The sequence below is a fragment of the Myxine glutinosa genome, unplaced genomic scaffold, assembly GCF_964187855.1.
Source record: "Myxine glutinosa unplaced genomic scaffold, kmMyxGlut1.1 SCAFFOLD_1764, whole genome shotgun sequence".
Taxonomy (NCBI): Eukaryota; Metazoa; Chordata; class Myxini; order Myxiniformes; family Myxinidae; genus Myxine; species Myxine glutinosa.
The window spans coordinates 48056-64833 of NW_027617859.1; the positions used below are offsets into that span (position 1 = coordinate 48056).

Below are 16778 nucleotides of genomic sequence, written 5' to 3' on the forward strand. Positions count from 1 at the left end.
CTTGCGGGCCCCATGACAATCATGGTTCCCTTTTTGAGGCAATGTTTTTTTTGATGGCCGGATGCCCTTCCTGACGCCAACCCTTGGTCACGCTCCTACAATGCGCAGGGATACCGTGTACCTATTCTAAATCAGGGTACACACAGTGATCATTCATCCCAGCAAGCTGGTACTCAATGTGCCGACCTCGGAAGGATGACAGGCTGAGTCAACCCCCCTGGCGTTAATTCAGCGATCGACCGGGATTCGAACCCAGGATCCTAGGATCCCAAGCCGGCACCCTAACCGCTAAGCCAACACCAGGAGATAAAAGCAATGAAGAGTAGAAAAGCAGGAGGGCCGACGGGAGTTGTGGGAGATATGTTGAAGGCAGCGGGAAATTGGGGTGTGAAGAGCATGACAGAGATCTGCAATCTGGTGGTGAAAGAAGTCCAGTGGATTGGGAACTGAGTACCCTTGTCCCTCCCTCTATGCAAGGGGAAAGGTGACCCCGTGGACTGTGGCTCGTATCGAGCGATAAAGTTATTGGAGCATGGAATGAAGGTATTGGAAAGCATGTTGGAGAGGACAAGGAAGAAAGGGAAGATTGACGAAATGCAGTTTGGATTTATGCCAGGAAGAGGAAAGACAGACGCGCTTTTTATTGTGAGGCAGTTGCAGGAGAAGTACATGGAGAAGAGGAAGAAGTTGTTTCTTGAGTTTGTTGATCTGGAGAAAGCATTCGATAGGATTCCACGTGAAGTAGTGACATGGGCATTGAGGAAGTTAGGAGTGGAGGAATGGTTGATCAGAGTAGTGATGGCAATGTACAAAAGAGCGTGCACAGCTGCAAGGACGAAGGACGGGAACAGTGGTGAGTTTGAGGTGAAGATGGGAGTGCATCAGGGGTCGGTACTAAGTCCACTACTATTTGTAGCTGTGATGGAGGTGCTGGCTCGGAACGTAAAGGAGGGTTTACCGTGGGAGCTGTTGTGTGCAGATGATCTGGTGTTGATTGCAGAAAGTATGGATGGACTGAAGGAGAAGATGAACAAGTGGATGGAATGTATGGAGACAAAAGGTCTGAAGGTGAATATCAGAAAAAACGAAGGTGATGGCAAGTGGTAAAGCATGTGGTGAGGTGGAAAGAACTGGGAAGTGGCCGTGTGCTGTGCGCAGGAAGGGTATCAGAGTGAACTCCATTCAATGTACAATGTGCGCCGAGTGGGTTCATCAAAAATGTAGTGGTTTGAGAGGGTAATTAACCAGTGTGGCAGCTACATTCAAGTGTAAGGTGTGCACAGAAGGAGTTGCAGATGGAGGAAATGTTGAGTTGGATCTTGGAGACGGCATGAAGCTGGAAGGTGTGAAAACATTTTGCTACCTCGGAGACATGCTGAATGGAGAAGGTGGATCAGACTCGGCAAAGGTTGCTGGAGTGAGATGTGCATGGAATAAGTTTCCGGAACTGAGTGGTGTGCTGACGAGGAGGGGTGTCGTTGAAGCTGAAGGGAAAGGTGTATGCTGCATGTGTGAGAAGTGTTATGATTTATGGGAGCGAGACATGGGTATTTAACATAGAGCAGCAACGAAGGCTGGAAAGGGTGGAAATGCGAATGGGTCGGTGGATGTGTGGAGTATCGTTGAGAGAGGGAAAGACAAATGATGAATTGCGAAAGATGATGGGAATAGAGCCTGTGATTGATGCTGTGAAGAGGAACAGGTTGAGATGGTTTGGTCATGTGTTGAGGAAGGATGAAAGTGACTGGTTGAGAAGTGATGGAAATGAATGTAGAAGGAAGTAGAGGACGGGGAAGACCGAGAAAGACTTGGCGAAAGATGGTCGAAGAAGAAATGCGGGCAAGGGGGTTAACAAGGGTAGATGCAGAAAATAGGGCAAAATGAAGATCGTCATGGGTAACCCCTGCTTTTGCAGGGAAAATGGCCTTAAAATGCCTGTTGTTGTTGTTATCAAGTAATAATTGATTAATCAAACAACAAAAAATAACGTTTTTGACAAAGCACCTGCTCACTATTGTGCCCAAATTTCAGCTTTCTAGCTCAAAGGATGGCTGAAATATGAACCACCTTGAGAAGCCATTTCTCCCCGCAGAGCCGGGGGTGGCTTTTTTTGGGCACCGTGGTCCCCTTTTTGAAGCAATGTTTTGTGGCCGGATGCCCTTCCTGCCGCCAACCATGTTAGTCACCTCTTGCAACACAGAGAATTACCAGTGAACTGGTACTCAATTTGCCGACCTGGGAAGGATGACAGGCTGAGTCAACCCCCACGGCGTTAATTCAGCGATCGACCAGGATTCAAACCCAGGATCCCAGGATCCCAAGCCGGCACCCCGAGCGCTAAGCCAACACCAGGCCCATCACCCTGGGATATCACCCGGACAAACAAGAAAACAAGAAACTGGAGTGAAAACTGAGTACTCCCTTGCAGCGCTTCATTGCCAGGCCCCCTCCGGTGCCCGGCAATGACGTCATGCAGCGAGCGCCTGGAGATGGTATAGGAAAGGAGCGGTGCACAAAACAAAACACACAAATATGTATTGGTCTTTATTTGAAGCCAATATGAAAGTTAATGGGCAAAAAAGTTTTTATAACAAAGTCATCGCAAAACAAAATCATGCTGGACAAAAACGACCCACAACAAATGCTTCCTCGGGTTAAAACGATTTCTTTCATCGAGATTTAAAACTTTCTTTAACCCTTTAACACAAACAGCACAGGTGGATGCTCTCCTGCGTGTCCCATCATATGCAAATTTAAATGAGCTTTCGTCAAGATACCTTTACCACAAACAGCAATTTCATGGACACTCCCCTGTGTGGCCCCTCATATGCACATTCAAACAAACTTTTTGAGAGTAACACTTATTACAGATGGAGCACTTGTAAGGACGCTCTCCTGTATGGATCCTCATATGTATTTTCAAATTACCGCTTGACGCAAAATCGTTACCACAAACGGAGCATTTATGTGGGCGTGCTCGTGTTTCGACATCAGTGTGTCTTTTCACTTTGCTCGTCAAAGCAAAATCCTTAGTGCAAACATTTCTTTTTTGCCCTTTGAGAACATTATCTTTTGAACGTTTTGTCTTAGCCTTTGCATTTTGTGGTTGAAAACTGAACTGGTGTTGTAAAGGTGACGAGTCTTGATCTTGATCTTGAATCTTGTTCTCCAACAAAGAGTGCCTTGGAATTATTTGTCCAATATTGCTTCCTGAATGTTCTGTAACAAGAATGACCGCACTGTGGTCACAACCTGCGACAAAATCCATTAACGAACCAATTGGAAAAAATGCATTTAAAGCACTCTTAAAAGGTGAACAGCGCAATTTGGAAACATATTTAATGTGCAATTAAAAGATTAAATTGACACTTCTCATCCATGTCACCCTTCAGCACGGTTATATAAGAAGCAGCTGATTTGTCACAGTCACATCACTCCCCCCTCACCCATTCCGTTTTAATCTCCCCCCTCTCCCCTCCCCTTTATTTCTCACCCCTCGACCCCCCTCTCCTCTACCCTTCAATTCTCTCCCCCTTCACCTCCCCTTCAATTATCCCCCCCTATCCCTCTCGCCGCGCCGCCGCCTTCGACCCTCGCCGCGCCGCCGCCTTCGACCCTCGCCGCGCCGCCGCCTTCGACCCTCGCCGCGCCGCCGCCTTCGACCCTCGCCGCGCCGCCGCCTTCGACCCTCGCCGCGCCGCCGCCTTCGACCCTCGCCGCGCCGCCGCCTTCGACCCTCGCCGCGCCTCCGCCTTCGACCCTCGCCGCGCCTCCGCCTTAGACCCTCGCCGCGCCTCCGCCTTAGACCCTCGCCGCGCCGCCGCCTTAGACCCTCGCCGCGCCGCCGCCTTAGACCCTCGCCGCGCCGCCGCCTTAGACCCTCGCCGCGCCGCCGCCTTAGACCCTCGCCGCGCCGCCGCCTTAGACCCTCGCCGCGCCGCCGCCTTAGACCCTCGCCGCGCCGCCGCCTTAGACCCTCTCCGCGCCGCCGCCTTCGACCCTCTCCGCGCCGCCGCCTTCGACCCTCGCCGCGCCGCCGCCTTCGACCCTCGCCGCGCCGCCGCCTTCGACCCTCGCCGCGCCGCCGCCTTCGACCCTCGCCGCGCCGCCGCCTTCGACCCTCGCCGCGCCGCCGCCTTCGACCCTCGCCGCGCCGCCGCCTTCGACCCTCGCCGCCGCCTTCGACCCTCGCCGCGCCGCCGCCTTCGACCCTCGCCGCGCCGCCGCCTTCGACCCTCGCCGCGCCGCCGCCTTCGACCCTCGCCGCGCCGCCGCCTTCGACCCTCGCCGCGCCGCCGCCTTCGACCCTTGCCGTGCCGCCGCCTTCGACCGATTCCCTCCATAATCCCGCTCGTCACCGATTCCCTACCATAATCCCGCTCGTCGCCGATTCCCTCCATAATCCCGCTCGTCACCGATTCCCTCCATAATCCCGCTCGTCACCGATTCCCTACCATAATCCCGCTCGTCACCGATTCCCTCCATAATCCCGCTCGTCACCGATTCCCTCCATAATCCCGCTCGTCACCGATTCCCTCCATAATCCCGCAAGTCCGATTCCCTCCCATAATCCCGCTAGTCACCGATTCCCTACCATAATCCCGCTAGTCACCGATTCCCTACCATAATCCCGCTAGTCACCGATTCCCTACCATAATCCCGCTCGTCACCGATTCCCTCCATAATCCCGCTCGTCACCGATTCCCTCCATAATCCCGCGAGTCACCGATTCCCTACCATAATCCCGCTCGTCACCGATTCCCTCCATAATCCCGTGAGTCACGGATTCCCTACCATAATCCCACTCGTCACAGATTCCCTACCATAATCCTGCTAGTCACCGATTCCCTCCATAATCCCGCTCGTCACCGATTCCCTCCATAATCCCGCTCGTCACAGATTCCCTCCATAATCCTGCTCGTCGCCGATTCCCTCCAAAATCCCGCTCGTCACCGATTCCTCCATAATCCCGCTCGTCACCGATTCCCTCCATAATCCCGCTCGTCGCCGATTCCCTCCAAAATCCCGCTCAATCACCGATTCCTCTGTAATCCCACTCATCACCGATTCCTTCCAAAACCTTCCTCTCCATTAAACCGTTCCTTCCCCACATTTTCCAACAGCACAACCATGCACACAAAGCAACATGTTTTACAGTATACCAATTCCGTTACAAAACACATATTCAAAGCCGTGATTACCACTGCCATCCCCGTTCCACGAAGCTGTCAAGATGCGGGCGCCACACTTCAAACTGCGGCAAAGAAGAGCCAATGGGAAAGAAACGCAAGCAGCTCAAACGGTGTTGCTCTAACCTTTGCTCCATGAGGTCACGCCTTGCCCTTGGCCTATAAAAGCCCTGACTTTCCCTTCGCTTCCTCTCCTTCCCTCCACTTTGGGATCAACGAAAGCACGCCAGCTTGCGTCGGGTTTGCGAGAGGCCACTACCACACACCAAAACTCTTCTTTTCTCTCTCTAATTTTCCCAGAGTGGGTGAGGCATGCCTGTCTTGTATTCAGATAATAGTGCGGGAGCCCAGAAACATTTGTTTCACATCTCGAGTACAAAAGGTTTGAGGCCTGGAATATATGCATCTATGATAGGAGACCCCAAAAAGGCAATTCTTAAGTTCTGCAATTCTGCACAGCAACCAGGGGGCGCCACCAAAGACCCCTAAATGTGACTCTTAATTCACAATTTGAGTACATCTTTCAAACTTGTCTTAAAATGTTCTCTATAGGAGTGGAAATCAGAATTCCCAATTCTTAAGTTTTCAATTTGTGTATTAGGTCGCTTAAGAACGACCTAATTAATGCTAATTAACGCTAATTAGCATTTTTAATTCACAATTTGAGTACATCCATGAAACATATGGCAATGTATTCCTTAGGTCATCCTAAATCAAGATCAGTCATTCTTAAGTATCCATTTCATGTATTAACCCACTTAAGAATGCACACTGACAAAAAGGAGAAACATAGATTGTATACAAACACAATGTTTTATTTTTTTATAAACTACACAAAAATGTACTTAGTATGCATGAATTATGCTTCAAAATCAGATCATAGTAAGTCATGTAGTAAATTGGCGTCCTGGTTCTACCGCCCATCAACAATTAAATCTCAAATCTCGGAACAAAAAACAATTTTTAATGTTAATTTTATAAAAATTAATACCTAATGTCTAACTTTTACTCTATTAGCGATATTGCTGTTTTATCTCTGACTATCGCTTATAAACTATTTAACATGTTTAAGCTAATTACCCTGAACTAAAAACAAATTTTAATGTATGTAAAAACTCAACTAACTATATCAACGAAAAATTATTGAATTTATCTCAAACATCAACATGATTGTATATATGTTGTTTTATCCAACATTCCTAACATTATTTTGCTTAAAATTTCAAAAACATTACAAATTCCCTGTCAGGATGCTTTGGATATGTACCGTACTGAATATAATCGTATGAACAGGTTTGGTCGATTGTAAACCTACACATCACCATCATCACCATCTCCTTCAACGTCCTCTTCATCAGAAGATGACTGCGCTAGGACCTCATCATCGTCAGCATCAGCTAATTCTTCATCATCTGGAACGAGCGACTCCGGAAGTTGGTCTCCCTCAAACCAGATGGGTTTATATTGATCTCCCACTAGTTCCCATCCGTCATCCTCTGATGGGTGTTGCTGGATGATTGGCTGGTCAGCATTGGCCCACATTCTTGAAACAAGCGATACACGCTTTATGTGGGCAGCAACCTCTCTTTCGCATGGAGGAATACTACTGGCATCAGCTCCCTTCAGCTTTTCAAGTGGGTTCTTTCCTCTTAACTTGGGCGTGTAAATTCTTTCAAAGGTCTTGAACCTGTAGGCGTTTAACGTTTCCTTCGACTTCTCTTTGGCTCCATACATTATAGCAGTGAATTTCAAGAGTGTGTCCTTGCATTTCTCGCTTGGCAGTCCATCTGTTGACAAAGCTTTGAAAGCTTGCTGTACATCGGGCATCTTTTCCAGCTTATTAAAGGGCTGAACCTTGCCCTTTCTTACAAATGCTGCGGTGTAATCCGAGCCGGTAAAGGCATGGAAGGCAGGGAGGGAACTGCACAGTTGTGGTCCCAGTGACTTGGATATCGCTGTTAGGTCAATGAGCCTCCGATTACGCTTGGATGTAGTACCGACATCCATCCAGATGTGGCTGCTGAATTTCTCACAATGATAGAGCAGAATAACAGCTATGTCCGTGTCTGAGGCGCGTATTACTACATTTCCATTCGAGGTGTCTGCTGCCTTTGCATGCATGCAGATCTTGGTGTCCGCTTCTTCATGGTTGTTACTGAGCATGTCTACGGTATCTCGCTTGACCTCTCCTTCGCTTACGTGGAAATGGAAGCACTGGCCTGACGGAACATCTAGGAAGACATCACAGGTCCCAAGTATATGAGCGTATGCTTGATCCTGCCATTCTCTTGCAAGAAAATCAGGAAGTTCCCGTTTGAATGACCTGGACGTTAGCGCTTTGCTGATATCGTTGGGCCTTCTTTGTGCTGGACCAGTAATAATGTAGGATCTGCTGTCCTCGGCTGTTGTCCCCCGTCTGGCTCTTTCTGCATCCTTCAGTGACGGTTGAGGGTAATCATCAAAGGCTACGTGTACCCGGACTTTGGACAATGACAATACTTGGTAGAGTATGCTCCTCGCTAGACCTCCATATGTGGGTGGTAAGTTTGGAGGTAGGGTGTGCAGAAGATATTGTCCATCTACTACGTATGCATTGATCTGTTGAGGTCCGTCTCCTTTGATCTCCTTGCTCTCCAGTAAGTTAAGCAACTTACTTTTATCTGTCTTGACCATGCTCTCATCAGGATTGCACATCGTGAGTGGTACTGGTGTAAGGGGATATTGGAATATATGCTGCAGGTCAACATCACGCTTTGATGCAAGGATTATTAGGCGGCCCATCAAATCACGAGTACACTTCAGAACTGCCACTTTCTTATCCGGTGTTCGTCTATTTCTGGCACATTCGTCTACGAATGTTTTGAGAGGAGCTTTCTTTATGGGTTGTTCAAACCTACTGTCATCGGCCTCGCATGCTGTGATGAATGCCTGGTGTAATGTCCTTCCACTTGCTGGCACATTCAGTAAACTTTCGCGGACTGTTTCACTAGTTGCCCTTCCTGTATGGATGTTGTACAACATGGTATCTGCATCTGTTTCGTTCCCAAACGGATTGCAACTATCCTGGATTTGTTTCACCATGGTTTTCACATCTCTATCGTCACGTTTTATTCGTGCAGGTCTCAGTTCAGCAGTTGTGTCTTCTTTGACTATCAGCCCAGCCATTTCGTGGAGTAGACTAACGAATGAAGCTCTAGTGGATTTCGTAAGCATCCAGCGAAGTCGTGCCGCATAATTATTCGTTGAAGAAGTGAATCCAGTTCTTCTCGAAGCTGCATCCGCGTTAATCGTCTGTTCTAGAGTCAAGTCGACCGGGCATCTACTGAATGGATGTTCTGTTCGTCGTACAGTGAAGACGCCTGCTTCCAGTATTTGACGTAGGCCAGGATGGCTGTCTTCCATGTTCATCAAATCGAGTTGGAACTTTGTCAGCCACCGACTGTAATTTACATGGTTTGTAGCAAAGAACAGTCCAATGAGTCCGGTCAGTGAGTATGTATAGAGATCGATATCATTCGTTCGAATCGCCCGTTCGAGCTCGTGGTATTTATGAATGTAATCTATATACATTCTCCAAAACTGGGCGGTTGCACCATGGCCTCCAGATCTTGTCACTTGGGTATATGCTTCATACGCGGCTGTGCATGCTTTGAAGACGTCCGAGTCTAGAGCAGACTGAAGCTGCTCCCACGTGGTCAGTTGAATGCTGCTTATCAATGCTTCTGTTTCTTCTCTGTGTGGGTAAGAGTCTAAGAAGGATGAGAAGTGTAGCATCTCAAGAGCAAGGGCTAGTATGGGGTGCAATCTCTTGCACCTGTTGAAATGTTTCCCCGTCAAAAATCCGTTTAAGGATCCGGTTGCAAGTACCTCAGATTCAGTCAGCATTTCTGGTCCTCCAGAGTTGGACATGAGTTTCCCAATAGCCTTGAAGAAAGCCATTTCGATGTGGAATGGGCCTAACATTATGAAAATGTTATCAAATTTCGGTTTCTCAGTCACTTGTATTTGAAGTGCCGGCTTGGCTGCGCCCAGATCATAACTGACTATTCCGTATTTCTGTCCCGTCTCATTAGCACACCTCTGCGTGATGAGGAGAGTCTCCTGCACGACCTCTAGGCTGGTGATAGGCTGGCGTAAGTTTGGCATATATAGAACCTCTTGTTTTGGAAGGTGGTCACTGCAAATGCTTGCATTAAACCCAACCCACATAATAGGCAATACATCATTGCCAATGGCATGGCTCATCATCCACACGAGGTCCAGGTGGCGAGCCTTGTTGCTAACATCTGGAAGGCTGTAGACTGCAGTGTTTTTGTAACTGAACTTCGTCATCTTTGGTATCTTCCTATATGGCTGGAGTGCAGTATCTGTACTCTCAAGGGTTCTCTTCCTTTTGCCTGTCTTTACTTGCCGAGCACTAGTTGAGGTTGAAACTGCCATGACAGCAGATGCTTCACGTTCTTCATCAGGTGCTGGCACATTTTGGTACAGAATACCCATGGTATCGTATAGCGAATTGGCTCCAGACATGGTTTGAGTCATCTCATCGAAATTGTCGAAGGCTAATCCGACTGGTTTACCTACGACTGTTCCTTTTGGACAAGCAAGCTTCTGTTCTTGAATGGATTCAGCTGTGGCAGTTTCAACTTCTTCCAATGTGTTGTAGCTTAAACAGTGACCAAACCTGTTCAGGACTTGAACCATTTTTTTACTGCCAGTGACCGACTTAACACTCATACCAAGAGCTACATGTTTTGCAGGTTTTGCGCGACCCCGTTGTACAATGAACAAGGCATCCTGACTAGACGAATTTGCGCGGCGCTTTACTGACTCTGTATATCGCTCTGGTTTTAGCCCTCCGTACAAAATATTGAAAAAATCTACTACAAGTTTTGGGGGTGACGAGTCCCCGTTTCTTAAATCCTCCAATGTCGGACATTCAGGAAGGTCGACCTTTTCAACCTTGAGCAACTGGTTGCGCAAAAGCAATGCTGCTTTGGCGATTGTTCTCTCATCAGTAGATGTGTAATCATATACAACACGAATTGCATCATCTGCGGTTTCTGCATTATATAAGATGTTTCCAAGCCTTTTCCCAAGTGAACTCTGTATCTTTATGCGCGCTTTGAAGTGACTCATCAATGTCCTAGAGAGGCTGAAGGCGCTTCCCCTGGGCGTTTCTGCGGATGCCGAACAAATATCAAGATAACGTTCATATACAGAATTAAGAAGTTCAGGTCTGTTGTCTATTATTACAGATTGCTCAATGTATGCAAAAATGTCCAACACACTGGTCTCAGAAGGCGTTTTTGTTTCACGTGTGTCCTTTTGGGAAACTCGATTGGCTGACAACAAATACGCACTTTTACATGAATGATGGTAGTGGGCCTCCTTGGCAATTAAATCCGTATCAACTACTTTTGGAATAACCTTACTGTCATTTAATGTCTTTGCTGCATTTTGGATCGATACACCGGCTTCAATGGTTTCACATCTTCCCAACAGTTCGACGCTTCCACCTTTGAGTCGTTTTATCTTTTTCTCACAGAATAGACAAACAGGTGGCAAAATCCCGGCAGATGATGTAGAAGGTGCCGACTCCTTGGATGGACGTAAATGTGGGGCATTGCTACGGTGAACATCACTGGCGGCTTTAACAGGCGGCGTTTGGGATGAGATGGCGGTAAAGTTCTTGTAACAAGAAACATGGTAACCATCCATTTCAGCAGGAGACGTAGGCAATCTCTGAACTACACCACAATAGACAGAGTCCTGGAAATGTTGCTTTTGCCGTCTATTAGCTGCTGCTGTTTCTACTGCTTCCCATTGCGTATCCTTGAAAGGTAGAACGTCTGGACGAGCTTTCTTGTCTGCACTGCGTTGGATGTGAAGAATACATCTGCGTTCCAATGATGAAACAGTAGGCTGGACAGTAGGCTGGACAGTAGGCGTAGTATTGGTGGCCGATTCCATGGTTGCATGTTTCAAATCATTGTCTGAAAAATAAAATCACAGCGGGTGGTCAGTGAGCATGGCGAGTCAGTCAGTTTTGGTCAGTGAAATCCAAAAGAAGTTATTTCAAATTTTGAGGCAATAAGTCATTATTTTCTACTCAGCTGTGGTTCGAACCTGAAATCGGTATGCATACAGAACTTTGGATACCCTCATCTGCCTGGACATTTCCTGCGCGCCACCTAGGCCTAGGGCTACATAATTCTGTATCGGCCCCGAATGCTTATTAGGCCTACAGCATAGTATTGTTTGTTGGGTTAGGGTTAGGGTTGGGTTAGGGTTAGGGTTAGGGTTGGGTTAGGGTTAGGGTTAGGGTTACCATGTTTCTTGTTACAAGAACTTTACCGCCATCTCATCCCAAACGCCACCTGTTAAAGCCGCCAGTGATGTGGAGGGGGAGTGGAGCCAGGGAGTGGAGGGGGGATAGCAGCCAGTGACAACCCAAATTCCGTTACAATACTGACTGCATTCTTAAGTGGGTTGATGCATGAAATGGACACATAAGAATTGCTGTTCTTGATTCACGATGATCTACTGAACAGTTTGGGACCAATTTGAAAGATGTACTCAAATTGTGAATTAACACTCACCTTGCCAGGGACGGGGTCAATGAGTACATTTTGCGTTCTTAAGTGGGTTAATACATGAAATGGATACTTAAGAATGACTGATCTTGATTTAGGATGACCTAAGGAATACATTGCCATATGTTTCATGGATGTACTCAAATTGTGAATTAAAAATGCTAATTAGCGTTAATTAGCATTAATTAGGTCGTTCTTAAGCGACCTAATACACAAATTGAAAACTTAAGAATTGGGAATTCTGATTTCCACTCCTATAGAGAACATTTTAAGACAAGTTTGAAAGATGTACTCAAATTGTGAATTAAGAGTCACATTTAGGGGTCTTTGGTGGCGCCCCCTGGTTGCTGTGCAGAATTGCAGAACTTAAGAATTGCCTTTTTGGGGTCTCCTATCATAGATGCATATATTCCAGGCCTCAAACCTTTTGTACTCGAGATGTGAAACAAATGTTTCTGGGCTCCCGCACTATAAGTTGAGAATGTGCAAGAGATTCTTTCATGTTTAGGGTTTAAGTTTTGTTCCTTGTGTCGCTGCATTCTGTGCTTACTTGTGAATATTGTCGGTAAATACGTGCCTTTCTTCAATCCTTTATAAACTGTTTCTAACCAACTCGATTGTCCATTTCCCTATTGGTTAGTCTTTGCTTACCTAATAAGTAGACGGTAAGTTGTACCACATCGATTTGCTGTACGAGATAGCCAACCTTCGACATATGGTCTCGCTCGGCCATATATAATAAATAAATACAGGGTGGGAAGTTGGAGGGTAAGGTAAGGCGAGTAAGGTAAGGCAATGCATCACCAGTAAGGTAATGAGAGCCTTAGAGCAGGGACCCTGCCAGAATTAGCCTCCTCAGATGGATTCTCTGGCTGGCCAGCTTCACGTGGCTTGTCAGCTTCAGGGTCAAAGGTTGAGCAGTGGGGGTCTGAGCCATTCCCTCCCCCTCCCCCCCCCCCCCCCCCACCCAAACCCATAACAATATTTAAGACGATTTCAAAATTTTAATTTATCCTGAACGAGGATTATATGTTTTGCACAGATTGAATCACCTTTTTCGGAACAGTCAGCGTTGCAGTTTGTCAAATGAACAGCAACTGGATTTTCCTTTACAGAAACACAATCCAAAGCTTGAAGGGCTGATGAATCATTGTCTTGTCCATCTTCCTCTTTCACAAGACCGATATCACCTGCAGACAAGTCATTGTCAATAGCATGCTGGGACACGAAGTTTACAATGCTACCACACTTGCAAAACAGGTAGAGGTATATGGCTCATCAAGTATACATGTGCAATTATCTCATCCCAGCATTTGAACATTCTTATTTACTTAAAACCTCAAGGAGATAACTTAAAACCCCAAGTGGACAAACGTATGCAGATGGGTAATTCAATCCTGGATGTGGGGAGGGTGAGCAGGCGAGGGTTTCTCGAAAAATGCGTGTGACCAGGGGGAGCTTGAGAAAGGCAGACATAGGCGTGCACAGGTTGTCTAAAGAAACAAAAAACGTTTGCCACAAGCGGGTGATGACAGTCCCTGGTAATCCACCTTCTGCCTTGAGATAGCAAATAGTGTATCAGCCAAATCTGAATTCAGCACACTTGGTCAGGTAGAAAATTGCCAATCATTCCAGCTATTAGGGGGATCTGTGGGGGTCATTACCAGGGTGGATGTAGGGTCTAAAAGTGGTGCAATTATGTTTTACAGAATCGTTTCCATGGTAACCACCAAAAATTACTACATTCGTTCAAACTCATATACCTTTTCTATAGAAGCGAGAAACAATTCTGATGTTGATGAAAGGTCTAACCATCCTCTTCAGTCTACACAATGTCCTTTATTACCTCCGCCAATGAAGGTGGATGGAGGTTATGTCTTCACCACTGTCTGTCTGAACAAGATATCTCAAAAAGTTATGGCCGGGAGTTGGACGAAGCTTGGTTGAATGGTTGGGTGTTTGACAAGGACGAAATGATTAGATTTTGCTGAAGATCCAGATCTGGATAAGATAATTTTAAAAGTGATTCTTCACCATTGAGAGATCGAGTGAAAACCAATATATAACATGACTAGTATAAAGCCGGTCAAAAATGACGGGTTGGAACAGTTTTTGACGGTGCAGCCACGTGAGTATGCGAAAGTCTGAAGTCTGGGCCGAGTGTCAGGGGTGCTTATATCATCTTTATTTATGAGATCCTACAGACGTAAATGAACACGTGATTTACTCTGCACGCATTGCACATCACGTGCAGCAAATTTCACCTCCCTGTGCCTTGTATTTATTGTGATTAAAAAAAAAAAAGCGCTTCTGTACACCAACCATGACGCACAGTTTGCAAGCCACCGTATAAAATACCAGTGTCAGAGGCATAATTACTCTTCTTTTGGGTCTTCGGAGTCCTTGGGGTCTTTTGTGTCTTTCGTGTCCTCTGGGTAATTTGGGTCTTCAGCGTCTTTTGGGTCTTCTGGTTCATCGGAGTCTTTGTCATTTGAGTCTTTTAGGTCCTCGAGGTCTTTTGAGTCATTTGAGTATTTTGGGTCCTCGATCTGGATCTTTGGGGTATTTAAGTGTCTTTGGGGTATTTTGGATCTTAGGGGTCCACTGGGTCCTCAGGGTCTTTTTAAATATTTGGGTATTTGGGGTCTTTGGGATATTTTCAATCTTTTCAGTAACCGGGATATTTTGGGTCTTCGGGGTCTTTTTGGTTTTTAAGGGTCTTTGGGTCCTTTGGGATTTCGGGGGCTTTTTGAGCTTCTTGGTGTTTGGGGAATTTAAAGGTCTTTGGGGTATGTTGGGTCTTCGTGGTCTTTTGGGTCTTTAACAGTCTTCAGGGTCTTTGTGGTATTTTGGGTCTTTAAGGGTGTTGGGGTGTTTTAGGTCTTCAGGGTTTTTGTTGTCTTTTCGGTTTTCAGGGTCCTTTCAGTCTTTTAAGTCCTCTGGGTCATTTGGGTCCTTCAGGGTCTTTATGGGAATGTGGGGTATTTTGGGTCTTCAGGGTATTTGGGGTCTTTTGGGTGTTAAATCTTTTAAGGGTTTTGGCGTATTTTGGGTCGTCGGGGTCTTTTGGGTGTTTAATGCTCTTTGGGATATTTTTGGGTCTTCGGGGTATTTGGGGTCTTTATCAGTCTTCAGGGTGTTTTCACTCTTTCGGATCTTCAGGGTATTTTGGGTGTTTGGGGTCCATTGGATCTTCTGTGCCCTCAGAGTCTTTTAACAGGTGGACACAGTCGTGTTCAAAGATTGCCCATTAACCCCCCCCCCCCCCCCCCCCCTCAAGTCAAATCCCTCCTAAACTACTCAAAGCCTTTAAAACCTATCCTTATGAGGGGGGACAGCCACACACACAAATACAAACACACACACATTGTGTGTTATATGGTAGATATTTTTTAAAAGTTGGAGACGAGTTGTGACAAAACTTGGTGGATGAGTTGGTGAGGTGACAAGAACAAGTAGATTAGATTTTGGTTCAGGTCCAAATCCAGATCTGGCCAATCAGTGGGATACAAAACAAACTGTTCAGCCTGGTGGAGGTGTGCACTCTCCAGACTGCTGTTCCAGTTGCTGTTGTGGAGCTTATTTGCATCAAATTACGATATCACAAAAATGCAAAATCGTGTTTTTTTTATTTTAATTTTCACGTTTTGTATATTCGCAGTGCATTTTCTGGTACATCTTTGCAGGTCATGATTGCCATTTAGTGGCAAATATATCTGGATTATCAAAAATGTACATTGTATGGGGTGTAGGGTTTGGAAAATATTGTTAGGTTTGTGGGGGTAGGAGATGAAATACCTTAGTGAAGTTAGGATTGTCTAAATTAGCATGGACCGTGTGACGTGAAGAAGAAGCCCACCTCGATGTAAGGAGGGAATCGACATAGAATAAGATTGTATTTGTGTCTCCATACAAGGGGTGGAGCTATGCTAATTAGGTTGGACTTAAGGATAACCCCCAGTATGTCATTGCCCCTGCGATTTGTCCCTTACGTTTTATCTCATCAAAAAGGGCCGCCATTACAACAACGGCCATCACACCATCATGCTGATAGTATAACCGGACATTATGATCGGGCAAGTAAACCCCGCCCCACGAACGCCGACGTCTCCCTCCCTGGAGGGAGGAGTGAGATTGAAGAGATTGAGGGAGATTGTTCCAGAGGCGGGAGTAAAGAGGAATGAAGGGGTGAAGGTGAGCAGAGAGTCTTGATTTTGGCAATTCACCAGAAGAGGGTTACTAGCAGATCTTGTGCGACCAGTAGGAATATTTGGGGGACAGAGCACAGATAGAGCTGGGGGAGCTAGGCCGGATAGGAGTCGGTCGAAGACAGAAAGACCACCTACAGTACTTGCCTGCAGTGAGTGGGTGAGTGAAAGGCCCTCGGAGTTAGCTTCATTGCGGGAGATTCCAATGATTCTAAATGCTTTGGTTTCAACAGCGTGAACATGAGCTAGATGTGAGGCAGGAGCACCAACCCAGAGAGGAAAACAGTATTCCATTGAGCTGCAGATGAAAGCCTTGTATGTGGTGAGGAGCTCAGGAGTGCCAAGGAGGGACTTCGCAAGACGGAGGATGCCCGGCGACTGGCTTCGGAGGCCAGATTGGAAATGTGGTTCTTCCAGGAAAGATCATGGCAGATGGTGAGACCAAAAAAATTGAGTGACATAACTTCTTGGAGAGGATTGTTCAGAAAATAGATGGGAGGGTTTTCCAGTCGATCTTTTTGGAGAGACGTAGTAAGAGTGTGAGATTTGTCAGGATTGAAAGACACGTTCCACTTGTTTGACCAGTCTGCGATTTGGTCCAGGTCTGCAGAGAGTGAGGAGGCTGCAGACTGCCGATCTGAGATATGAGGAATTGAGCGGCAGAGTGTGGAGTCATCAGCAAAGAGATAGAGAGGATTTTCAAGAGAGTCAGAGAGATCATTGATGAAGACCAGAAAAAGCACATTGCCCAAAACACTGCCTTAAGCAACTCCAGCCTGAACAGG

The 16778-nt window shown here is 46.6% G+C and overlaps 1 protein-coding gene across 1 annotated transcript in view; it reads right to left on the reverse strand.

Moving 5' to 3' along the window:
* Nucleotides 1-2531: 2531 nt before the first annotated feature.
* Nucleotides 2532-16778, reverse strand: part of LOC137419012 (uncharacterized) — a 38651-nt gene continuing 24404 nt past the window's right edge. The window contains exons 3-4 of the mRNA XM_068105183.2: nt 12838-12975; nt 2532-3219 (exon numbers count right to left, since the gene is read on the reverse strand). Coding sequence (XP_067961284.1) covers nt 2798-3219; nt 12838-12975 — 560 coding nt within the window. The 3' untranslated portion in view covers nt 2532-2797. The remainder of the gene's footprint in view (nt 3220-12837; nt 12976-16778) is intronic.